Source organism: Cibotium barometz, chromosome 1, assembly GCF_041138505.1.
Source record: "Cibotium barometz isolate CiBa-2024 chromosome 1, ASM4113850v1, whole genome shotgun sequence".
In the NCBI taxonomy this organism is placed as follows: domain Eukaryota; kingdom Viridiplantae; phylum Streptophyta; class Polypodiopsida; order Cyatheales; family Cibotiaceae; genus Cibotium; species Cibotium barometz.
The window spans coordinates 22091254-22119163 of NC_141046.1; the positions used below are offsets into that span (position 1 = coordinate 22091254).

Consider the following 27910-nt stretch of genomic DNA (forward strand, 5'->3'; position numbering starts at 1 on the left):
TGCTCGTCTGACTGATGGCGTGGGCATGCTCTAGCAAGATGCTCCATCTAACGGCAAGTGGAGCACTATCCAGGGAGGCTATAGTACCCCACGCTCTGCATAAAAGAATCTCGAAGGCACGGATGAGAAATGACATGAGGAATAGATTCGAGAGAGGCGATGCGGGTGTGAAGGGAGGGAATCCGGAAGCGGTTTTTTCGGGGGGGATGGGTGGGGGGGATTCCATTACTCTCTTGATGATAACTCTACCAATCACTGGGAGTAGGAAAGGTACTCCTCCTTGAGGCCAAGAAAGCAAATTGTAACTGGGAAGCTCGAGACACCTGCCAAGGGGTCAAATGCTAGGTCGAAGCCATGCTGCCACCTCACAAAGAAGGCATGGGTCATTCGCAGTGCGACGGGGCTCAGGTGTATGACTTGATCCGATGTTGCAGGTGAATCAAACTCCACTTGGTAGTATCCCGCACCCAAGAGGATGAATATCAGTAATCTTTCCTGGCTCGCCAATGAGGCCAACTTGTGGAAGATCCCTCGGCTATCCGCGTGCCGGGCGGCTACCCACAATCTTGCACACCAAGGTGGAGGCCTCCCTCTAGGGAGGCAACTATCGATGTGAGTTGGAGGTCCGCTTTGGAAAAAGATGGGCAAGGAGGGGCGGTCTCAGTGGGGGTTGTCGGAGTGGTTGCCATGGAGGGGGGTGGGGAGGATCAAAGGCAGCACGAACCAAGCCACAAGGAGAACAAAACCTTGTCCAAGAAACTGCTCAACACCAAGGAAGGGGGGGGGGGGGGGCGAACAAATGAGGGAAAGGCTCAAGAGGAGGAGAAAAGGAGGCGGAACCAGGAGACGGGCGAAGGAAAGATTGAGGAGGAGGAAGGGAAGATGGAAGCAGGAGGGGGGCAAGGATAAGTGAGCGGCGGTGGCAGATAGGAGGACAACAAATGAGGGAAAGGCTCAAGAGGAGGAGAAAAGGAGGCGGAACCAGGAGACGGGCGAAGGAAAGATTGAGGAGGAGGAAGGGAAGATGGAAGCAGGAGGGGGGCAAGGATAAGTGAGCGGCGGTGGCAGATAGGAGGACTGCGCAAGGTGTAAGAGGCCGGGGGGCTGAAGGCAGGCAGACTGGAGGGGAGGCAGTGCGAGAGAAGGGGAGGGGAACTTAAGGCTGGCAGGCGGAAGGAGGCGGCAGCGAAGAGGCAGAGGAGGGTGGTGCAGGTCAGGAAGGGGGTGAGAGAGGGGGCCAGGTGCAGCCCATGGCAGAGCACAGGAGGGGAGGGGGGGCTGCACAGCACACGGACGAGGGGGCTCCTTCAGCTCACGTTTTTTGCTGTTTGGAGTGTTTCTGTAACAACACCTGGTGTTTCCTCTCTGCTCCTCTTCTCAGTCCATATAGGTCAAATGGATTACATTCTCTAATGTCTTCTCTCACTTAGGTCCTTTTGTTTGCTCTCCCTCCCTACCCACTTCCATTTCCTCTTCTGAGCTTTCCTTTGCTTAAACGTTTCTGTTTCTTTTTCCATCCCATTTCTGTTTTCCCATAACTATGTCATGGAGTCACAAGAGTGATACAAAACTTCAGTTTTAGAGTTCCTTCTGCTTGTGCACATCAAATTAAACAGTGACAAATGGCGAAGTCTTTGAGCCTGTGTTGTCAGAAAGAGAGCTTTTCAAGTCTTTCATCTTGCATCAGTCACATGTAATGATATGATATCTCCATGCATCTTGATTTGTTGTCCATATACAATTTTGTTTTCAGATTGGAGAGCAGAATCTGGCACTTGGCTTGAAATTTAAAGCCAAAGGTGTAATAAATGTTTATGAACGGCCATTGGAAGTTCTCCCTTGTGGATTTCGACGTGAGATTGACTTTGAGATGATAGAAGGTGACTTTCAAGTTTTCAAAGGCACCTGGCGAATGGAGCAGGTAGCTTCTATTAATCTTGATGGTTTAATTTTCAATGTGTGCGCAAAACATTGAATTCCTTAAAGAGTGATAAGTACTGGTGATTAGGCATCTTAATGTGCATGTTATGTTTTAGAACATGAAATCTATTTGATCCACCCTTTTTCTTTTGTGTGTGCTTCTAGGAGCATGTGTATTTGTTGCTATTGCAAAATAGCTGCCTATTAAACATAAGTAGTGTACACAAGAAGAAAAGTTAACAGTCTTCTGCCATGTAGTCAAGTGGTTAGGGGGTTGAAGTCCCAACACAGAGGTTGTGGGTTCAACCCATGCTTGCACTACAACCGGGTGCAACACGATGAATAAAGGGTGGAGCTGTAGCCTGTTGGGTTGATGTACCAACGCTCACTACAACTGGGTGTGACATGATGAATAAAGGGCGGAACTGTAGCCTGTAGGGTTGATGTACCCACGCTTGCTACAACTGGGTGTGACATGATGAATAAAGGGCGGAGCTGTAGCCTGTTGGGTCAATGTACCAAAAAAATTCTCAACAAAATGTTTAGCACAACATTGTGATCATAGTCTTGTTCTCACTCAGACAAGGATTCACGAACAAAGACCCTGATCACAATGTTCCTTATCACACGAGCATCATAATCTTTGACAAGAGTTTCTTCCGTTTTGGAGCATGCCATGAGGAACACATGGTAGGCATCTATCAAGAGGACTCTGTCATGAATAGGGTTTTGGCAAACTCAATGCTCCATTATGAGCATATCAAGTGGTCAAGTATGTTGATCAGATGCTGCAGCCTGCAAAAGAGGACTTTCAGAAGGATGATTGGAAGCAAGCCAAAGAGGTGGATAAGCACATATGCTATGGAGATTTGTGGCATGCCAAAGAGGTGGATAAGCACATATGCTATGGAGATTTGTGGCATTTAAACATCAGGAATGTCATCAAAAGCAAAGTGGCTGTAAGGCCTATCAGTCTAGAATGCAAGTGTTTATAGAGATAAGAGTGCAATGGAAGACTTAGACTAAACACAAGCATACACAGATACCTAAACTACTGCTGCATTCTATTACTTTGTTGAGCAAAGCTCTACATACAAGCCCACCATACTTGCTCAAAGCTGGAAGCTGAAAAACTTGTGAAAGTCACAGGTAGAACTTCTATCTGAAGGTCAAATGCTGGCTAATGAGGGGCTAAGGTATCTTGCTGCTGCTTTTGGACCAATTTCTGCATGTGTGGTTGGCAGCTTTGCATGATCTGAAGGAGAGAAGCAGGAAGGGTGCATTGAGACTCAAACTGCAAGTATGAGGAGGAGAAAGGCTAGGGGCCCCTATAGTTATAGGTATCCAAGGGCCGCTCAGGCTGCCTGACTCCTGTTAGCCTGCTTCACTACCAGCAGGAGCCCACACTCTGGCGCCATGCCAGATCGGTGTGCTATTTGCACGGTCCAACCAGCTGCCTATGCTGCCGTCTGCACTGGTGTCAGCTCCTAGGTGCTCCTTTTGGTCCTGCCCCTAAAGGAAGCTGCCCGCCATAGAGTGAGGTGCATCTGTAAGCTAACTTACAATGGTGGTGTAAACATAGGACACTCACAAAATACAAGAACTTCAAAAACACAGCTTAAGCACAATAGAAGACAATGATAGAGAGAGTAGTATATTGCACTAAGCAAAGATACAATGATTGCATTCCACACCCTTGCACTCCTGCAGAGGGGGCTTAGATGGTTGCTAGAACTGCTAAGAGTGTGGCTATATGCTGGATTCATCTAGGTATTAGCGGACATGCAAATTTCACATTGTGAAGTTTTCGTCCAAGTTGCAGCCAATTGATATTGTGTTAATTGTTTCTATCTTTAGTGGTGCATATGCCCTATCATTTACCTTTTTGTTGCAATAATTCTTTCTATTTGTTATGATCCTTGGTGCTAGGCTTCATTATGGCCGAGTCTGCCCTGTATATCTGGAGCTCTGAAAGAAACTCAGTACACAGACCTTTGTACGAATGTATGTTGTGTGTGTGTGTGTGTGGGGGGGGGGGGGGGGGGGGGGGAGCATATATTGATACCAAGTTCTACACCCACTATTGGGCATTGATGACGTTAGTGGGGATGTCGTAGTATCTAGTCCATACTATGCATGTTGGAGTTGATGGTTTATTGTCTTGTGGATGACTACCATGAGGTTATAAATTGCACTTTCTTATAAGGTGAATTTGGGCATGTTCTTGGATTCATCTAGGTATATCTTTATGCTGTGTTAGCGGACATGCAAATTTCACATTGTGAAGTTTTCGTCCAAGTTGCAGCCAGTTAATATTGTGTTAATTCTTTCTATCTTTAGTGGTGCATATGCCCTATATCAACTATCTTTTTTTGGTAATAATTCTTTCTATTTGTTATGATCCTTGGTGCTAGGCTTCATTATGGCTGAGTCTGTCTTGTATCTCCGGAGATCTGACAAAAACTCAATACATAGACCTTTGTATGAATGTACGCTTGGGAGCATATATTGATACCAAGTTCTATACCCACTATTGGGCACCGATGACGTTAGTGGGGATGTCATAGTATCTAGTCCATATCATGCATGATGGAGTTGATGGTTTATTGTCTTGTGGATGACTACCATGAGGTTATAAATTGCACTTTCTTATAAGGTGAATTTGGGCATGTTCCTGGATTCATCTAGGTATATATAAGAGTGTGGCTATAAGTTAAGGAGGTAAATACATAGTGATGATTGATGAATTGTAATACTAATGCATATATATACGTGCACCTAGAAATCTTCAATATCATTTGCAGTCTCTCAATGCTAGGCATATACAAAGGCATGGGCTGGCCAATGAGATCTTTAGAAGGTGTGAATAGCCATTTGCATTCTCAGTCATCTTTTGTATTGGATATTCCGTCTTGTTCGTACTACTTATCGATAGTTTAGAACCCTTGTGTGTGTTGTATGTGTTTGATTCCGTTGCTTTTCTTTCTATCTGTGAAAACCCTAGCACATAGGCATAAGTATTCTATAGTTGGTATCAGAGCCTATTTTTTCTTTTCTAGCACTTGTGTGTGTGTATGCTTGGATAGGGTAGACCCCTAGATTCCAAGAGTGCACAAGGTCTGGTTTGGGGGAATTCTTTATTTGGGTTCTTGTTTCACCTGGTGGGTTGACTGCTTGGTTAGGGTGTAGTAGTGTGCTTCCTTGTCCCATCTACCCTTCCTCAGTGTGAAGGGTTGCAAACCTCACCATCTCTTTGATCAATGGTTACCAGTTGTACGCATGGGTACAAAAAGTCGACACCAAAGTCGTTGCGTGATAGTCGCGGCATGAGGGATGTTTACAAGTTCACCATGCTCATTGTTGTGAGGATTCTTGTTGATATCATCATGTAAGTATACATCTTTCTGGCTACAATCTAGAGGTGTTGCAAGAGTAGGCATCACCTTGATTATAGAGGCATGATTGCCATGGCTACAACAAGGATGAGCGACATGAGAGCAAGCATCAAAGCTCTCAAGATAGCTATCATTGGCAATACAAATGTATTTTGTTGTGTCGCCATAGCGAAGGAGGGCATTGAGCTCTGTACCACCCAACCATAGAGGAATGTCGATAAGTGCCCACATTGCCGGGCTTATATAGTGGCTTGCCTGCTCACACTAGCCCGGTTGCCCACGGTCCTCCGACCCGGCGTCTCACCCGGACACTTGCCACATGCGCTCCAGCGTGTGGACTCCGTGTCCGGTCGAGCTTTGTCGCCGCTACGGGCGACTCACGAATGCCGTTACAGGCTACATGACATTATCCCCTCCTTCTAAAGAGTTTTCGTCCGCAAAAACAAACTAGGAAAAGTTGTTGGTAAGCGTATGTAGTTGTTCTCACTTGAGACGTTTTCTAGTTTATTCTTTCAATTAACAAGTGAATATCGATGCACAGTAAACCTCGTGTTTCGATCTCTCAACTACAACTTCAAGGCAAACTACGTGCCCTGGTTTCTGCATGCCACTAGCACAAAAGCTAGATGTACTTGAGATCTCTCTAGGAGCTCAAGTTTATAGACTACGCTACCAACCATTTGTAGACTACGCTACTAAATATTTGTAGACTACACTACCATGCTACGCTACCAACTTGTTGACTCTTCTCCTCGCATAACTCTACGGCTATAGGAGATCTAGACTAGAGTCCATCAAACAACGTAAATGGAGCAAATCTAGTCATGAACAACAAAAAACAGATTCCAAAGATGAGAGGTACTCCTCTCCACTAGATTATTCATCTATGCACAAGCATATGCTCTAGAATCTTGTTGGATTTTTAGTTTGACCACCATCAATCTACGGATGGTTGATTTCACTCTTAGAGTGATATTTAACCTTTGACTATCAAACTTTCTATCTCTACCCAACACTATATCTGCGGGTAGGCCATATAGTTTGTAGAGATGTTTGATAAAGAGCCTTTCAAACTCAGATGTTTTCACATCTTATTAGTTGGTCAAATGTTGACCTTTTTACTTTTCTCTTCAAAAAGAGTTTTCGTCCACGAAAATGGTTCAAAAAGTTGTTAACAAGTATCTGTGTTTAGACCATATGGTCATCTATGCATGTAACTTCCCTAAGTACTACAACAAGGAAAGTAGGACACACAGTACATATTTTCCTTAAGTACAATAACCAAGGAAACATGCAACACTCGTGTTTCATTTGGAACACCAAACCATAGTTGCCACTTGCAAATATGAAGGATGTCAATAAAACACAAATTGCTACTAAGGCATTGAATAATATCATGCCTTTAGTATATGCCAGTTCTCAAATCCTCAAGAACTTCATAATGAATGTGCTCCGACATTCAAGGAATTCCTTTTTATGTCATACGACATCAAGGATGTTTTTCTCTTGTGATTAGAAACCACATGGACTTTAATTCAACAAATTTGCGCAACTGCTACAAGTCTTTAGTAAATTGTTCTATAATGTGGTAAAGTTCAATTGACCTCAGATTTTAAGGAAAGCTACACTTTTCTCTCTCCAAAAGTTCTTGCGTTCTTCCAAGAACCATTTACACATCTTGCAATGAAGATGATTTCCAATGTGATGTATAGTGTCTGCACACTACTAGAAAATCAAGAGTAACGTGAACCAATAAGAGTATCACTCCCAGCCCACAAGTAGATACATGCCTATCCACATGTCTACTCCTGCAACCACTTTGGTTGCTTGGCAATACATATGTTACATGCATTGAGCTTGATCTTGATAACGCACAATAGGGCATTCTTTATACCTTTATGTGGTGAGAGTCTTTATCATCCAATTTAGAGAGTAGAGAGAGAGAAGAAAATGAGAATGTAGAAGACGACACAGTATTGGGTTCCAAATACCCACTGAAGGCCCCCCCCCTGCAAGTAGGAGTATTTGCTTATATTATTCTTTGGAGAATGTTGTACAATGCTTGAGCAAACAAGCGATATGAATGCCCAACACAAGGACGAGGAAGACCGTTCGTCGGCTAAGTATCCACCTAATCCGATGCTCTACTGAAGACTCTTCTAGCCACTGATACAAGTCGAGATAGCTATAGGACTGCACATATGCTGGCTGAATGTGAAGAGGAGCTTCCTTGATGCCTGGAGAGTTTGGATGCTAACCTGCTTCTGCACTTTCTGCTGAATACCTGAATATTTTGTGTGGGACTGAAGCACCTCTATTTATATGGCTTCAGGGGTGCAGTCGGCTGCTGTAAATGCTGTGTCAGCTGCTATAGGGCTGGTTGGCTGATGGCCAACTCGTTGTCTGGCTTGGCCGACTTGTGGTCAGGCCTAGCGACTGTCACCTAAGCCCACCAAAGGGCTGGCCGACCGCCCTATGTATATGGCAAGGGTTTGGATACCCTTTGCAAGGTTAGCCCATATTGGGGCTGCCTTGGGGCTGGCCTTAGAGCTGGCCCCATCTATATGCAATGATCCTAAAATGCCTATTCATGCATCTATGTCTATGGCTAACGTCTACATGCACCTGTGTAATGAATTCTTTAAGTGGGTTAAGAGGACTGACACTTGACCGACGTCTAAGGCTCAAAGACTGACCTACGTAGCTTATGCCTAACTGTACTTGGACTGAGGGCTCACAATGGGGTCATGGGGTGACAAATATTCCTAAAAAAGGTGCTACTTATGTACAAATGCTGCACTGATGATCATGCCAGTGTGTCGTTGTGTACCCCAGTGCAGGGTGCACGTGACAACATATCTATGTTTCTATGGCCAACCATGTCTCTACGGACATGTTTATGGACTATCTATGTTCACATCCAAAAGTTAATAGTACCATCCAGACACACCTCTACAAGTGTGGTCTCACTACTAATGTGAAACAATATCGTAAACCATTTCAAAATGATTTACTATAAAGCAATAAATGAGAAACTCTTTATCGCTTACCCAGTCTGTATATACATATGCTACGATATGTGGATTAGGTATGCCTTCACACACCTTACACTGATAGACAAACAAACTCAATCTTTGTACTTTTAGACTGCTTTGACATGAATAACACATCATCCAATTTGTGTTCAATATCAATATTAAATCTGGCGTATAACAAATCTTTGTTGCCTCCCCATGACAGTGGCAATGCACTACCTACCCATATAGGTGGCAATATGCTATCACTCTTCTTCTCGTAGAAAACTCGACTAATCACTCTCGATTAGCACACCTTTCTAATGAGGATGATTGTTGGAAAGTGCGCGCGCATACAATAATACCATGCCAAAGTATAAAAAACGATCAAGATAACTGCAAGGCATTCCGTACTAGCATCAAGATCAAGATTTGTATAATCACTTCAGATTAACACCAAATCTAGTGTGGTTTGCCTCTAATCTCTCGAGATTAGCTTTAAACCTTGAGTTTACTTCTAAATCACCATGTTCAGTCCTAAACTCGCCAGACATGTTAGAATACTCTGTTAAGCTCTCCGGCTTAGAATTCTTTCTAACAAACACAGTCATGGTTTATAAAACTATGTTGGATCCAATGACAATAAATAACCATGCTCGTCTGCAGTGAAGTACTTCTCACTTTAACCAGGTAATAACCCTATCACATACTGGTTATGATCCACTCATTTCCCAGTGCCTTGCAACTATCAGATTTTGCAAGGACATGAATTGGTATTGTCCTGTATCCGATCTTGAGATTTGGCATCGAGTTATTGTCATGCATCACCCTGCCTATGGCTATGTGGAGCTTGCGGGATCTACGATAGAGGTATGTCCACTCTTCTTTTGGTGTTTAATGATGCTTTGCTATGTTGTGCTTTGTACTTTTGCATACATTAGCTACTGAATATGTTCTTTGTCTTGTTTTTGCAAAACTAAATAGCCCAAGTAAAATAGGAATTTACTTTCCTTTTTATGATCCATCCAAACATGCATTCGAAAATGAACACGAGTATTGGATATAGACGAGTCTATGCTCCTTGAATATTGTAGGGCGCTCTCCACATATCACAACCATCCAACAATACTAGTGTCCCTACTCACCAATGGTTTTATAGCATTCTCAAACTAGAAACCACTCTGTTAGCACTAGTATTTGATCATGGCTATGCTACCCAGAGCTTCTTCGAACTCTATCATTGGATTTCTTTCCAACAAAGGCTATCTAGTGAGTTTCAAAGCTCAATCTTGTCCAAACACTTGATCACACTACGGAACAAGTATACCAACACTTGATCACTACGGAACAAGTGTATAAACAACCAAAGAGTCAACTTCTGTGTATGAATCTTGGTATTCCATACCACCAAGACCACCATGAACTTCATGAGCATATAACGTTCCATTCCATCAAATGAGCATGAAGTTCACTGTGACACATAAGTCAATTCTTTTACTTTCCTTGAGAAATGGCTATGAAATCTCAAGCATATTGATGACTACACACCCAAGCCTATGGGTGTTTGCACTATATGAACTATGCAACACCATATATGACGTACAATTTGTCTCAAAGTTCAATATGGCTATAATTTAAGGAACTATAACAAGCTCCACAGTCTCCAATACTCAATGTAGAGTATTTGTCAAAGTAATCCGGTAAAATATCAATGGGCTGCTACCTAAATTGGTAATCAAGCCAAGCTCTTAAGATATTAAAGATTAGCTAGACAAGCTAGCTTTAAAACAAGACCTCTTAGGGATACTCTTAGAATTCATTTCAAACAAAAGAAGCAATGACATTCTCCATATTAGATGTGTACTTTTTAGAAGTCATGTTGAATCAAGTTCAAGTCATCAACACCCAGGTTTCTATATGTTCGGTAAACTCCAAACTCAAGGATCACTACGGATCTCGCTCTAAGATCACTATAAATCTTAGAACAGTTTAGCTCTACGGACCGTGCAGGAGCGCTTGCATCTCTGCGGACTAAGCATAATATACTTTGGTTGTTAAGTAGCACAACACTGCGGTTGTTCAGTACGTCCTCATCCAAGAGATCATCTCATGAATCTAGGACCATACAAACACTGTCAGACTCTCCGGCTTGACTTTGTTAAGTCATCTCATGAATCTAGGACCATACAAACACTATCAGACTCTCCGGCTTGACTTTGTTAAGTGCAACATTCACTAAGCCTCAACGCGCTAGGCTATAACATCACAGCCCAAAAATGCAAGACAAAAATGGACAATGGATTGATTTGCATTATCCCAACAATGAAAACTAACATCCATGTATGCCCACACAAAGTGGGTGGGTTGTTACAACTTCCACATCTTATAAAAACAAAGATTTATGATGGGCAGCATGTAGCTCTATAGGAAGAGCAATGGCAAATCCGAAGCCATAATGTCCACCCGAAGGTGCCAATTGTTGTTGTAGATGGGCTACGTGTTGGGGTAAAGGCGTTATGCCCACCCTTATAGTGTGTACAAGCCCATAAGTTATAGTACATAGTACACTTAGTACTTTTAATGTACTAAGTGCACTATGTGTACTAGTGCAATATACATGTGTGATAGGGGAGTCACACACTCATGCCTCATGAGTTGACTTATCCCCACAACTCTCTCTCTCTCTCCCTTGTGCTTCTCTGTGTATGTCTCCCACATGAACTCTTAACCTAACCCTAATTCTCCCAACAACTGGTATCAGAGCTTAGTGATCCCTCCCTCTTCCCTCTTCTCCTTGATAGCTGAACGAGCTGCTTGCTTTGCTGCTGTCATACTACAGCTGTGGCAGAGAGCGCTGAGCAGCTTGCATCAGGGTCACAGCATCCAGGCGGACAAGGAGTCAGTCGCAGCCAATCAAGCGAAGAGAGCTGTCGACTTCAGGCGTGTAGAAGGCGCACGGCGAAGCAAAGCGAAAGCAGCAAGCGATCGACTTCAGGCGTGTAGAAGGCGCACGGCGAAGCAAAGCGAAAGCCAGCCCAAGTCGCGTGTAGAGGCTAAGCAGCCAGGCGAACACGACGTGAGCGAGTAATATACGCAAGCGAAGACTCTCGCTCGACACCTGGCCAGTAGCAAAGGGAGCCCGTCGATGTGTATGTGGTGCTAGGCGAAGCTATGCGAATACGTCAAGCGGGACGCCAAGTCGAAGCTAGGCTGTGGGCGAGCACAACCCGCCACCACTAAGCGAAGGCGGAGCGCAGGTCGTCGGCGTGCTCGGTTCTTTCACACCCTCGCTCTCTACAGGGAGCGGTTCTGTACGTGTGTGTACGCTTGTAGTTACAGGCCACCGCCGTCTTCCGCCCAAAGCACTGCACGGACTCCACGTCAGTAAATGTGAAGCAGAGATGCGCCCCAGCAGAGCAGCACCGTCTCAAACGCCTTGTAACGCAGAATCTCTAGCTCCACTAGCTTGATTGGAGCAGCCATCAAAGCTCTCCAAGGATCACCTCCAAGAATCAGACTGCACAGCAGCATCAGCACGACCCCCTCCTCTTTCCTGCAATCAGAAATTGCAAAGGAAATTGGTCAAATCAGGATCAATTTGCAGGAAATTGGATGTCGAAATTTGGGGTTTTTGATGTAATTGTGCAATTTAGCACTCATACATGCTGTATGATGTGAAAAATTGCACATTTGGGCAAAATTGCAGCAAATTGCAGTGCAAATCAAGGGGCTTTTGTGCCGATTTGGTTGATTTGCATGCAGGCAATCGCATTTGATGCTGTGGAAAATGTGTTGATGCTTACAAGCACTCAATGTGCCTGTAAATCAAGGGGCTTTCATGTATTGGATGTATATGTGGCCAAGGGGAAGCATCGTGAACACTCTGGATGCCTTCATGTGCGTCAATGTACCATGTATGATCAAAAATTGATCTTAAATCAAGGGGCTTTTCAAGTTTGTATGCTTGTTGAGCTTGGCAAAGCAGCAGGCAAGACATTTATGCCTTGAATCCTCAAAAATCAGCTTGCAGTCAAGGGGCTTTTGCCCAATTTCTATTCGGGACTGTTGTATGCAGTGTACGGGACTGTAAAAGTCTGATTTTCACTCATTTGGACAGCCAGGAGAACATTTATTGCTACTGTACCTGCTGGTACAGATTTGGCACAGCTTTGTGCATGTTTTGGCATGGCTGCACATTGATTTGAGTGAGCAAAAGGTTCATTTACAGTTGCTGTACTTGCCGGGACAGGTTTGGTACATCATTGGTGAGCACTTGGTACTGCTGTACAGTACTTTGGAAGGGCAAAAGAGCACATTTGAGGTGCTGTCCAAAATCTGCAGCAACCAGATTTTGGTGTTTTCATCACATACAGTGGGAGAATAGTTGCATTTGTGCTTCCGCAGTGGGAGATAAACTTTGGGAAAAAAACTGTGAGCACTTTGTGTGCTTTTGGTGCAGTGTTTGCACATTTTGCAGGGAGTCAGGCATTGACAGGTTGCATTTTGCTATGGCAACCACAGGTGAGAGCTCTTCATTGCTTCACATCAAGAAGCTTGAAGGCTCGCATAATTATGATATTTGGCAAACCCAGTGCTACAATGTGTTGCTCCAGAAAAAGCAGCACAAGCCTATCAAAGAAAGGGGTGTAATGCCCGCTTCTCTTACTGCTGAAGAGTGGGAAGATATGGATGAGCTGGCAAGATCTACTATCATGTTGTCTGTGTCAGACTCATTACTTTTCAGCATTCGTGAAGAGAAGACAGCTTGGGGAATGTGGCATAGCCGGTTGGGACACATGAGTGTCAAGGGAATGGAGCAATTGTCTCGTTTGGGTTACTTGCCTTCTCTAAAGTTTTCAAGTTTTCAGTTTTGTGAGCATTGTATATATGGTAGGCAACTACAGTGCCCCCACAAGAAAGCTCTTGGACAGAAAGATGCTCAGTTAGAGCTTGTGCATACAGATGTATGTGAGATGCCTCAGCTTTCTTTGGGAGGGGCAAAATACTTTGTGTCTTTTATAGATGATGCCACACGCAAGGTGTGGGTTTATCCTCTTCGTTTGAAGAGTGATACATTCTCAGTGTTCCAGAAGTTTGTTGCTCATGTTGAGAATCAAACTGGCAAAACACTGAAGGCTTTGCGTTCCGACAATGGTGGAGAGTATATGTCCAAACAGTTTCAGGACTTTTGTGATGCTAAAGGCATCAAGAGGGAGCTCTCTACTCCTTATGATCCTCCACAAAACGGGACAGCAGAGAGGATGAACAGGACCATTCAGGAGAAGGTCCGTTCTATGTTGTCACATGCTGCATTACCTCATGGTTTTTGGGCTGAAGCTGTTATGACAGCTGTTCACCTTATAAACAGGTCACCTAACACGAGGCTTGGTGGGAAAGTGCCAGAAGAAGTATGGACAGGGAAGCCTCCGTCATACAAGCACTTGAGAGTGTTTGGTTGCGTTGCGTACGTGCACATACGCAGGGAAATGCGCACCAAACTTGATCCTAAGTCTCACAAATGCATATTCCTAGGATATGGTGACAGAGGTGAAATGGGGTATAGACTTTGGGATCCCATGAATAGAAAGATCATACGCAGCAATGATGTCATTTTTGATGAAACATGCATGTATAAGGAGCCTGCAAGGCAACAGGAGCCTGGCAGAGTCATCTTTGATGATGATGGACATCATGGACAACAACAAAGGGCTGTAAATCAGCCATTACAGCAGGAAAACCAGCCCTTAAATGGTGCTGAAAATGGTCCAAATGGACAGCCAGAGATGGCAGAAGATATCCCTATGGATATACCACAGTTGGAGGAGATACCGGGCATGATTTTTCAGCCTTATGGCATGGAACAAGAGCCACCAATGGGTGATATGCAGGCTGGACAGCAACCTGCAAATGATGGTCATTGGGTACGGAGGTCCACTAGACCCTCCAGAGCCCCTGACAGGTTTGTTCCAGGGGTTGACTACTTGATGCTCACTGACTGTGGGGAGCCCTCATGTTATAAAGAGGCTTTACAGAGGGCAGATAAGGCTCTTTGGGAGCGTGCCATGAAGTCAGAGATGGATTCTCTGCATAAAAATGGAACTTGGAAGTTGGTGCATTTGCCTGCAGGCAAGAAGGTTTTGCCATGCAAGTGGGTTTACAGGCTCAAAGTTGCACCAGATGCAAAGCCAAGATACAAAGCCAGGTTAGTGGCTAAGGGCTTCAAGCAGGAATATGGTGTGGACTTTGATGAGATCTTCTCTCCAGTGGTCAAAATGACCACACTTAGAGCTGTATTGGCTTTGGTTGCTCATGATGATCTGGACTTGATTCAGATGGATGTGAAGACTGCTTTTCTTCACGGTGATCTCCATGAGGAGATATATATGCAGCAGCCAGAGGGTTATGCAGTGAGTGGAAAGGAGAAGCTTGTATGCAAGCTGAAAAAGAGTCTTTATGGGCTCAAACAGGCACCAAGGGAATGGTATCATAAATTTGATACATTCATGAAATCCCAAGATTTCAGGAGAAGTGACATAGATCACTGCTTGTACACCAAGAAAGCTTTGGATGGCAGTCTATTGATCCTCATCTTGTATGTTGATGATATGTTGATTGCCGGGAAATCTCGTAAAGAGATGGATTCCTTGAAGAAGAGGCTGCATGAAACCTTTGATATGAAGGATTTGGGTGATGCAAATCACATCTTGGGTATGCGGATACTTCGGGACAGAAATCAGCATGTGTTGTATTTGTCTCAGAAGGAATACATTGGCAAAGTCTTGCAGAGGTTCAATATGGACGGGGGGAAGAAGACTAGTACTCCTTTGCCTCCATATGTGAAACTCAGTGCTATGGACAGCCCACAGTCAGATAGAGACAGGGCTGATATGGCCAAAATTCCGTATGCTTCAGCTTGTGGCAGTCTCATGTATGCCATGGTTGCTACTAGGCCGGACATTGCATTTGCAGTGGGAGTGGTTTCTAGATACATGGCCAACCCTGGCAAGAAGCATTGGGAAGCAGTGAAAGGTGTCATGAGATACCTGAAGGGCACACAGGATTTGTGCATTTGCTTTGGCAAACAGGATGCATTAGTGCATGGTTACACGGATTCGGATTATGCCGGTCATCCAGATAACCGGAAGTCTACTACCGGTTATGTATTTACATTCACAGGAGGTGCTGTGTCATGGATATCCAGGATGCAGAAGTGCACTGCCTTATCTACTACAGAGGCCGAGTATATTGCAGCCACAGAGGCTTGCAAGGAGGCATTATGGCTATCTCGGTTAGTGGTTGATTTGGGTTATACAGGGGATATTCCATTGTTGCATTGTGACAGTCAGAGTGCCATTCAGTTGGCAAAGAACCCTGTTTTTCATGCAAAGACGAAGCATGTGGATGTGAAGTATCACTTCATCAGAGAGGTGATAGAGAACAAGCAAATTCAGCTTGTTAAGATTCACACCGATGACAACCCGGCTGATCTGTTGACGAAGAGTTTGCCTCCGGAGCGGTTTGCTCATTGCAGACACTTGATGGGCATTGGATGAGGCCAGTTTCAGCCTTGATTTGGCCTTGTATATTATCATGTACATGCTGATTTTTTCTTTTCCTTTACTTAAGGGCACTTTGCCTTTAAGTGGGAGGTTGTTGGGGTAAAGGCGTTATGCCCACCCTTATAGTGTGTACAAGCCCATAAGTTATAGTACATAGTACACTTAGTACTTTTAATGTACTAAGTGCACTATGTGTACTAGTGCAATATACATGTGTGATAGGGGAGTCACACACTCATGCCTCATGAGTTGACTTATCCCCACAACTCTCTCTCTCTCTCCCTTGTGCTTCTCTGTGTATGTCTCCCACATGAACTCTTAACCTAACCCTAATTCTCCCAACAACATTCATTGCATTGGACTTTCCAACAGAGTTGTTTTTCCTGTTCATCTCTTCTTGAAGAAGAGCACCCTCAACATCTGCATATGACAGCATAGCATGCGAATTGCTAGTGGTTGTCCTGAATGTGTCCCAACTCTCTGGCAAAGTGCATAACAGAAAAGTGGCTTTGAACTCATCGTCCATTGCCAACTTTTGATTAATGACCTGGCTGACAATACCATTAAACTCATTTAGATGGGCTGTCATAGACGCCCCTTCCTTCATCTGAAGACCTATGAGTTTCTTCAACCAATACACTTTGCTTGAGGCACTTTGTTGGGCATACAAGTCCTGCAATCTCTGCCACACTACGTTATCCACAAACTATTCCCAGACTACGTTGGAACATAATCTCACTCGCTCGTATCCTCTCGAACTCTCCCCCATGTGTGACAACGCACACGAATTTAAAATGGTAGAGATGTTAGTAGTGTGACTTTGCACACATGAACAATCGATGACAACTAAAGTGCATACACTAGAAAATGCTACGATGAAGGTACAAAATTGCATAGACATGGCTATGAGTGCTATGACTTGTCATTGTGTGTGTTTTACACCCCCCTCCCCCCCCCCCCACACACACACACATATAAAGCGTGTGTGGTTTTTTACCATGGGAACCTTCCCCAAACATTTTTATATCAAAAAAAATGAAAAAATGAAAAATTATTAAGGTTCTAAGACCTTATCATCATCTTGTGGGTTATGGGCCCACCACGCTTCCATCACGCTCGCCACTATAATGAGGAGGCAAATGCGCTCTAATACCAATGTTATGTTCCCATAGCCATGGAGGGCTCCGAGCTCTGGTCACTACCCAACCATAGAGGAATGTCGATAAGTGTCCACACTACCGGGCTTATATAGTGGCCTGCTTGCCCACACTAGCCCGGCCGCCCATGGTCCTCTGACACCCGGGCGCCTCACCCCTGAACCCGGACACACTCGCCACACGTGCTCCGGCGTGTGGACTCCATGTCCAATCGAGCTCTGTCGCCACTACGGGTGACTCAGGAATGCCATTACAGGCTACGTGACATATGGACTGTCACACATGAGAGACGGACAGGTAAGGCCCTTTTTAGTGGGAGAGTGACATCGACCTTGGCATTTAGTGAAGAGTGGGCAGCCATAGCCCAAGAGTGCAATTAATTGTATGAAGATTGGTCCATGGATTTCAAGTTGCTATTGCAAGTAGTGTCTAACAAGCAAGCTCCCCAAGGATTCTTCACGGCCATTGGAAGAGTTAGCTTTCATCAAAGAAAACTTTGGAGGATGGAGTGTTTTCTTGATTAGTATGGCATTGAGGCATTTTTTGACAGGGGATTTCGTGTTTGAGAGGTCTTGACACCCTCCCCTTGGGTTGCTTGACACCAACCGGCTTTTGGGGGTGTTGACACATGCTGCGTTTCTCTCCTTGGACCTATGCAATTCTTTTGGGACACCAACAGCACTTAGCATAGCTGAGGAACCTTAATTGGATTTGTCTCCTCTCTACACATGGATTGATCCTATTGGCCGAGCTTGATGCTCTGATACCACTATCACATGCGGAAGCTCTGGGAGTCTTCTTTCAGTCCTAAGCACTACATAGGAACACTTGATGCAAGAACAATCAACATAGACAAAGAATAGAGAGAGAGATGACTGTGTTGTGCAGTATATTCATATAGTACAAAAAGGTACATGATTTCTGGCAGCCATCGGCATGCCCCAAAAAGGTAGCAATCCTATCCTACCTACACTACTGTGACCCAACCCCTGTAGAGAGTAGAGAGTCAGATGCTTGAATGAAAGGCTAGATACGTTTTATATAGGCCCCAATTTTGCCATATATGGAGATAGGGGATGATGACAAGTCATCCAAGGTCAGACATCATCAAGTTTAGCTATCCATGTGCATGCACATGGGCATGCCTAACCCAAGGCTAATCTCTGAAGGGCAGCAGATAAACAGTAGATTTAAGGCGTTCGTAGGCTCAGGCAAAATGTCCAGAAGAAGCCCAATTGGATAGGATTTTTGTCGGCCAGGTGGACAACAGTCCACAGAGGTGGTCGGCAGCATTTATAGGGTTTCTAGTGTCCTCTGAACTGGCCGACAGCAAGTCGGTTGGTTAATGGGCAGAATTGGCAGGCGTATCCAGCCTGTCATTCAGGCATCTGACTCTCTACAGGGGTTGGGACACAGTAGTGTAGATAGGATAGGGTTGCTACCTTTTTGGGGCATGCCTGTGGTTGCCAGATGAATATACTGAAAAACACAGCCATCTCTCTCTCTATTCTCCGTCTATGTTGATTGTTCTTGCATCAAGTGTTCCTATGCAGTGCTTAGGGCTCCCAGAGCTTCTGCATGTGACAGTCACTACTGCCCCAAAGCCTAATGTTTAATCTGTTGCAAATCAGGGACTAACCATGCCCAGGTGCACGCACACGACAATATGGTTTTGGGTGTTTTGATATGTAGAGGAGACTGATACTGAATTATTCATGCTTCTGGTGCGACCACTTGACTTTTTCTCCTCTTGTGAGGAGAACAGGTTAGATACCTTAATGTAAATGATGCAGAGAGTTTTGTTGAGGGTCGGATCAGATGGTTGGCCCCTTCACATGCCAGGCAGTTGAGGATTGTGCTTGGAGGCTTTGGAATTGGGAGGCATTGCCTATAGCTAATGTGCAATGTGAGTTGGAGGAGTGGATGTCGAACATAAGCAGCCTGCTGCTCTTAAGGCCACCTGCTACTGTCGGTCAGGTTTGAATTAGTGGGTGAGCTTCTTGCATGTTTGAAGTAGGACTTCTCTGTTAATCATGCCACCTTGCGGACGCGTGTACTTCGGCACTGTGCCTATCAGCTTGGATGAAAGCATGATCCTTTTATGTAGCATGCAAACCATGCCCAAAAAGAGGAGCCGTCAAAAGGAAGGCCCTCCCACCCCCTTTTCCTGTGCTTCCATGTTGGTATTTTTAGAACAACTCTATAGATTGTGTTTTAGATCATCATGGTTGGCGTGTATATTCAAGGCTAGTATAACAGCCCAAATATGGGTACATGGAGGCACTTATGGGCGTGGGATGGTGTGAAAGCCTATAATTATTAGTAAGTGAGCTGAGCATCCCTTGCACACAAATACACATTAACAAACACAGAAATTGTTGATGACAGCTCACCTCCCAACATAGCTCGCACAAAGCACCTCCGAGCCATGAGGCTAGGCCAACACTGTGACCATGTGCTATAACAAAGCTACGGCATCCCATAACACCACAGCCCACCCCTCCAAGGTGTTGGCTAGAAACAATGTCTAAGCCTCACTTGGGTCAATCCCCCTCCAAGGAATACTCACTTATGAGCTCCAAGTCGCTTATATTGACTTGGGGATCCAATAATAGAGTAAAAGACTAATAACTAGAGGCTTTCACACCATCCCGCACCCATAAGTGCCCTTAAGTCACTTATAACCTTCATGTACCCATACTACTCACTTACGAGCCCTCAAGTCACTTATATGGGCTTGGGGATCCAATAATAGAGTAAAAGGAGATCAAGTGGCAGTTTCACTATGAGCAACTGATTCACCGCTTAGCTCTTAGGAACCCTTGCAAGGGTGAGCTTGCTGCCACATCTTTCATTAGGCATGGCTCCAAGAGTTAATGCTTTTTTTCTTCTTACCTTTGTCGTCCTGGCTTTGACTGCTGAAAGCTTCTCCACTAGCTGATCTTTTCTAATTGTTTCATGTTCAAACCTTAGAATCAACTGCATTATCTGCAGACAGATGCTTCGATTTAACGACTTGCAAAGCAATCATCTCGTTCACTTTGTTCTTTGAGATGCAAGTCTTAGCATGTACTTTTTGCTTCAATTTTTCTTTCAAGGAAGGTCAACACACACACATACACCTGAGTACCACAAGGGGGCACCATAAATCTTCCACTCCAAGGCAGCAGACAAGCCGCGGAAAGAGCACAGTAAATCTTCGATCTCCATCATGGCCAGTGTCCTTGCACCAAAGACAACAAAGCTTTGAGAAACCAGATTGAACGTTGTTGTGCCCTCCAGCACAGTACACACATAAGCATGTGAACCTGCTTTGCAAGGTTGGTATCGTGCCATGGATTTTGAATCCACGACCTCCCCATTGACAGTTGTGGGCTCTTACTCACTATATTCAAATTCAAATCTTATGAAGGTGGCACATATATATAAGTCTGTACCAGGTAGTTAATGGTTGTATCATATACTTACAATGCTTTTTAACAGTTTTGTCAATAGTAACAAGAGCATCTTTTATTTTGGATATATACAGTTTTTTAACTGTTTTTGCAGGTGTCAAATGACAGCTCTGAAACTATAGATAGTGGTTTCAGTGGAGGGACAGTTTTGACTTATGTGTTGGATGTACAGCCAAAGGTTTGGCTACCTGTGGGGCTTGTGGAAGGAAGACTGACCAGGGAAATTCAAGCCAACCTTGTGTGTGTCCGTGATGAGGTCCTGAGATTTCACTCACCTTTGCCGGCTTGTTAGGATCTTTACAGACATGTCTTCCACCTTCATCGACGGACATGGACAGGGGAGATCCCTGCCCATGAAGGGATGTGCGAGTGATATTTCACCACAGCTGTCCATCATGAAGAGGAAATAATTGTTGTTGTGTATAATGATTACCAGTATCATTAAATTGAAATTTGATGCCCGTGCAAATGCAATGGGTATCAAAAACAGAGCTGCGTGAACATACTAGGCATTGATTTAAATATCTGCACATGATTATATAATGAAAGTGTGACCGTTGATTCAATCTATACATTAAATCTTTGCGTGGATACACATGTCTATATAATTGATTAATAGGACTTGAATTGTTTCAGTTTGCTCAATGGGAATATGATTATTAAGATTGGCTTTATAATAGATCATAATTGCACCTCACATCAAAGGGCCTCTTGCACTGGATTTCATTCACCATTATACATACACTCGTTCATCCATTTCATGCTGTGTTGATTTACTTTGATATCTCGCACATTTGGTCCTTTCGTCCTTTTGTCCTCACATGGTATGAGAGGAATCATGAGCAAAGGGATTGAAGACCTTGAGAGCACACAGCATGGATCTACCCATGATTCCGGAGGACCACCCTTTGTCACCTGAAGTTGATTCTCCATACTCAGATCTGGACCACACGGAGGATGTTATTTCTTACTCATTGGAGAGCCCCATTTAAGGTCTTACATTGGGCGACCAACCTATCTACACCTACTCACCCTCTACACCTTTGGCATCATGACCTAGAGCCTTTAAAGAGTTGATTAGAAGTTCTACAAGAAAGATCTAGCATTGTTGATGGCTTTCAGAAACAGTGATAGTCCCATCAACAAGATAGGCAAGACGGGGAGTCACATTGCCACATGGGTATTATGTGTAATTTGTACACTAGGGATACCATTTTAATGGGCAGTGAGCATCTTAAGCCCTTGTCCAGTCCGCCATGCACCATCCAGGTCTAGGAGTCTAGGAGACACACACTACACTGTTGCCTCTGACTCTTCTCATTGACTTTGTAACTCCCCTCTATATAAGTAATATTCCCCCCTAAGGAGGGTTTTTTTTTTTTGGTGTGAAGGGGCCGCCCAGGGGTCCTGGTGGCCGTTGGGACCCCACAAGGTAAAACTAGATGGGATGGTGGCATACAGAGGATGATGGCTTAGGAAGGTCTAGCACACTTAGAAATAGGCTGCATCTTTGTGTTGACTAATATCTCCGTACTGGTCCATACATGGATTGGTGAACTTTACCCCAAGACACCCTCTCCTCTTGTGTTGTGGGGCTTGAACGGGTGTGTGCCGAGATAGGTGGGCTTGGAATACTTATGACTGGTATTATTGACTAATGATGTAGAATGGTCACGTTAACTCAATCGACGCGGCTACCACGTAGTAACCATTGAGGACACTCGTGAGTAAATGCTGTCTTCAGACGGTCGCCTCAGCGTATTGGGACATGACCGTGCCCTAGCTTCCTTAAACATAAAGCTTCCCTCACATCAATTCTAGGTAAACCATCCAGGCTAGAGCAGATGGTGCCATTGTTTTCCATCTTTGTGCGATTTGAGTTAAGTTTTGTATTGTGAAGATCTTACTTCTTGTGATTGTTGTCTTGCATATACCACAAGCTAGTGGTTTACCTTTTTCTCTATTTATAGAGCAACTACTTTGCAAAAGTGAGTGTGGCAAGCAGACAAGAGACAAGAGATCCACAAAAGACCACTGAGAATTAATCATCAAGAGAGATTAGAGCTCTCACACATATGAACCATATAGTCTGACTCTCTCAAATATATAGGAGGCTTACCAAGATGAAGTGCTTAGATCCACTCACCAAGAGAGATTACAAAAGCTAGAGCACTCACACATATGAACCAACTAGTCTGACTCTCTCAAATATATAGGAGGCTTACCAAGATGAAGTGCTTAGATCCACAAAAGACCACTGAGAATTAATCATCAAGAGAGATTAGAGCTCTCACACATATGAACCATCTAGTCTGACTCTCTCAAATATATAGGAGGCTTACCAAGATGAAGTGCTTAGATCCACTCACCAAGAGAGATTACAAAAGCTAGAGCACTCACACATATGAACCAACTAGTGTGAGTCTCTCAAATATATAGGCTTACCAAAATGAGTTGCCTAGGTCCACTTGCCTCGCCCACTTGGCCATGTCTCTACCAACCAAAGGGGCCATGAATGCTTGGATCGACCTACCTACCACAAAGTATTCGCATTTATGTGAACCTTAGACCTTATGTGACCATACAACGCATGCTTAATCAATTTTAAAGCACACAAAAAATGTAATTCAAAAAATCTTCTATATGCAATTAGGTCGTTGGTATATACTCTCTATCAACTAAAGGCACACGTCTCCTTGGAAGATATGACTATTATAATATTTTTATGCTATTTTGAATAATTTTAAAAATCATAAAGTTACTAAATACATGATTGTTATGGCTCACCTTAACTCCTCTTGAAACATATCCAACAAGAGATTACATAGTGAACCGCAATTGTCGTGGAGGATCTTTTCAATGGCCAAGCTCGTAACCCTTGAGGTCTCCAAGCTCTACAACTCCTTGAGAAGCAATTCCACCATGCCTCCCACGAGCATTGTCACAGTGCCGCATTGCACTACAGGTACTCGCCTCACTTCACTCACACACCCTCACTAGCATGCATTAGGAAGAGAGATTAGCAAGAGGATTAGCAAGAGCAAGACTCTATTGCACAATGAGAGAGTATCCTTGTATTATGAGAGAGTATCCTTATATAGATGGCCATAAGTGTTCACACTCACTTAAACTGTGGGGCTGGCCGGGCACTTTATACTTATAAGAGTCCTAATGTTATTACAATGACTACTCTCATAATATATCCATGAAGTACATCACTTGGAACTTCATCCTAACTTACTACCACATGCTCTTGAAGTGGGAATCACCATAAGTATTCCGTCACACTATTACGGGTGCCCATCCAAGTTGTAGGTGTGGACACCATTGCTTCATATCTTAAATTTATGACCTTTTGGTGTATCTACCTTGACTCCTTGATATAAGATAATGGTAGTAACTTTTGTTAACCCTAGGAATGGATTAACAATGATTTTATTTTACCATAGATAGATGTATGTTAAAAAACATTCATTAGAGTTTTATTGTAATTCTAAGTTAATTTGCTTTTTTATTTCTTTAAAATTCATAAATCAACCTTAAACCACTTTTGTGGCTCAATTACAAGAGTAGTCTTAATGAAGATTAAAACCTACGTAAGAATGACATAACCTAGATAAGTCATCACTAGCAAGCAGCAAGTATGGAGTACGAGGCAAGACCAACTATACTTGATGATGGTTACAACCCTCACTTGCAAGTAGTGAGCTAACCAACCCTCAACTTCTAGGTTTTTGAGACCTCAATCATAATTATTCATGGAGTATATACTCAATTGGTCTCAGTAAGGACAAGGTCTTCAATCTAGTGGAGCGTTATAGCCAAAACCTACACCAAAATGAAATGGAAGATAATGCCTATGGCATAATGGGCCTTAAAATAAATTTACTTTAACCCTTTACGAGAACGAAAAACCTCAAAAGTAATAGCTTTACCTTGGATGTATGGATCAACACTAATGGTAGGATTACTTAACCTAGTAACTTGACATTAAAAACATTGTCCCACATACTTATGCACGTCTCACTTAAGCTTAGGCCAACAATGCAATTGATTAATGAGCTCACAAGTCTTCTCAACTCCTAGATGTCTAGCACATGGACTATTTTCATTTATGACTTTTCTTAGCTCCCTTGAGCTAGGAATGCAAACAATCATGTTCCTTTTGACAAAGCCACTCTCAATAAACTATGTGATTGAGATGATAAATTAAAGAAATCTATTACCTCTCCATTCTTAAGAGTTACTATGATGGCTTTTGACCACATTCAACGATCTTCTTTTGTTGCTTGCCTAATTTCTTGTAACAATGTGTTCTCTAGTTTACTTAAGCTCATGTTATATATTTTTTAAGATAATGCATCAAGTCTACCATGTGATTATGATAAAGAATCTCCATTTGAAATGTTTACACATAAATTAGAGTTGTAGCACAATAGCTCATGCTAAGAGTTTGGTGCACTAGTTACGGTGCATAGTTTTAAGTATATACAATACATAGTTATACGGTGCATAGTTAGAGTTGTGTGATAGTTCATGCTATAAAAGTTTGGAACTGTTGTTTATATGGTGTGCATATTATACAAATCATGGTAATCCTTACATTCAATCTCTAGTTAAAAATTATATGGTGTGCATATTATACAAAGCATGGTAATCGTTACATTCAATCTTTGGTTAAAAATTAATACAATAATTATTGACTAAGTGAGAGGAATTAGTTTCATCTAATGTATTTTACAAACCACATAGTTTATATGATATTAAAAAATGTACTTCTGAAAAGAAACACAAAATTTTGTATTCCTACCTCCATTGAGGTAAGGAAAAAGTTACTAAAGAAAAGTGGGCTCATTAAAAGATGTCTTGATTGGCATAACCTTAACCGAGATGCTCACAAGTATGTGAGACAATGTTTCTAATGTCAAGTTACTAAGCTCGAAATGGTTGTCACTCGGAGTATTCACTCCTTGATCAGTCCTAAAATGAAGCATATCCATGGATTTCTTTTCAAATTCGCCCAAGACACAACAAGTTCATAGTTCTATTTTAATGGTGATAAATTGCCTCAAATAAATGGCACACCTTATTTCTACAGTGGAGAAGATCCAGCAATGACAAGTAGATTTGTTTGCACAAAATGTGTTTCGTCCACATGGATTACTATAAAAGCCATAATGTTTGATTAAAATCCTAGATTATTTGGCCATTTTTTAAACTTGTTTTTAGTAAGTTAGAAAGCCATCTTAGAATGGGTAGTGGTGATCATGCTTAGAATCATGGTGATTTTTTAAAGTTGTTTTTAGTAAGTTAGAAAGCCATCTTAGAATGGGTAGTGGTGATCATGCTTAGAATCATGGTGTGATCACAAGAGTAAATCTAATGCTTGAAGGTATGCTTATAGCTATATGTTAATGAAAAGCAAGACTAAATCTAATGCTTGAAGATATGCTTATAGAAAAAGCAAAATGACTTAGAGAGATTTCTACCATTTTTAGAGTTTTCTATTAACAATCATAAAGTATTTTTTTAAAACAAAGTTGTCTTTTAACTATGGACATATTCTATGTTTTCCAACTACTACAATTGGAATGTCCTTAAAAAAAGTCCTAGTGCAAAAAAGTTTAGGTAAGATGCAATAGATGTTCCAAAGTGCTCAACTTCACAATATTAGTAAAGCTGTGTGGATAGAGTAAAAACATATGGCAATAAATGTTGTGACTAATAATAACGTTAAGAGTTCAACAATCAAGATGCCTAAGCATAATCTAGAACTAGCTAGATACATAATGTCTTCCAAATAACAAAAGTGTATGGACAATGGTGTTTGAGGTAGACTAAACTAGATTAGCCAGCAAGGGAGGTCAAGTCACCAAAGGAAAGCGTCAAGATGTCACGGCCATGAATAGATGCTATTGGTCAGATGCCCTAGGGACCAGACATGAGTTCCATGGATGCAACAATGCTAAAGTGGTTAAGAGAAAATTAGACTGCAAGCATTAGGAATATAACGCTAGGTGGACAATGCAAACTGTCATGGAATTTTTCTTGAAAAATATCCTCTCCTTATTTCTTATAGCTAACACTAGCCTTGTAATTGAGCTAGAAAAGTGTCTTAAGAAAGATCAACTTAAAATTTTATTTAACTACTCATTAGCATGAATCTACCTATGATAATTTTTTTAAATAAAACATTGTACATAATAAATTTATAATTTTTAAAATCATATCTAAATGTTATAATATCTTCAAGAAGATATGTCTAAAAAAAAGTTGTCTTTAGTTGATAGAATGTGCATACCAATGGCCTAAATACATACAAATTCACAAGAGAGTACACTTCAATTGCTCAAAGAATGCATTGTTTCACAAGAATCTCAAATACAAAATATATTGATTCCACAGTTGATAATTTTCTACAAACATTGTTTTGAGGATGTGCTTTACAACAACAACAAAAGGGTGTGCCTTTCATTGAACATTGTTTTGAGGATGTGCCTTACAAAACCAAAAAAGAGGTTGGATGTTGTTAAGCACCCTCTCCAATAGGAAATGTTCCTATGCATTGAATATACGCGCTTTGATTATACGAACGATAGCAAATATTACTATTTAAAAAAAAACTTGCATGAAAAGAAGGCATTTATTAAGAAAAGGTCAACTCATTTGAACTTATTATCAATATGGAAAAAGTTGTCATACAAAGTGTATGGCAAAGAGGTGGCCCAATTCTCTCCTTAAATTTATAAACGTGAGAGATTAGATTGTACCCTTTTCATGATTTAGAAAAGCACTTAGAATGTTGAAAGTGTATTAAATCTTTTCATTGGAAGAAGCAAGCTAAAATAGGTTCGAAACTTTTTTTTTTTTGAGTTCAACTTTAGACTATATTAAGCATTCAACATTACACTAGGCAAAGAAAAAACCAGTAGATTATCATGACAATATGGCTAAAGCAAAAACAAATTAGTAAGCAAAATAATCCATAAAGCTTACCATGTAATTAAAACGACCATGCCAAAATGTCATTAGGGCAGAGCGCCTTTCTTGCTTAGCAAGGGCAACAACTGTAGTCGGCCTACACATTTCTCTACCACATTAGGGTATAACCACAGTATAAGAATTGTATGATTAAAAATTCTAGAAATACATGAACCATCTCAAGGGAGTTTAGAGCTAAATGCAGATGCACGGTCAACAGAGGAGGGACCTAGCTTTATATTCGAGTAGTCTAGATATTTTCTCTTTTCCGCCACCGCCACTGTCGCCACCAATTTGCAGGCAATGGCGTTTGAAATTGCCAATTTCTATTAAAGGGACTGATTATGGAGAAGGCATAAATGTTCTTAGTTTTGAGTTTTAATTAGGGGCAGTAAGGTATTTTGATTCAAGAAGAGACTTAGTAGTAAC

General features: G+C 42.4%; 1 protein-coding gene across 2 annotated transcripts in view; it reads left to right on the top strand.

The window, feature by feature from the left end:
* The window catches only part of LOC147641739 (Polyketide cyclase / dehydrase and lipid transport protein), a 42486-nt gene extending 21420 nt beyond the window's left edge, over positions 1–21066 (top strand). Inside the window, exons 2-3 of one of the 2 annotated variants that reach the window (XM_086799010.1) lie at positions 1754–1921; positions 20595–21066. In XM_086799010.1, the coding sequence (XP_086655136.1) occupies positions 1754–1921; positions 20595–20792 (366 nt within the window). In that variant the 3' untranslated portion in view covers positions 20793–21066. The remainder of the gene's footprint in view (positions 1–1753; positions 1922–20594) is intronic. The other variant, XM_086799018.1, reaches the window with a different exon arrangement.
* The last annotated feature ends 6844 nt before the right edge of the window (positions 21067–27910 follow it).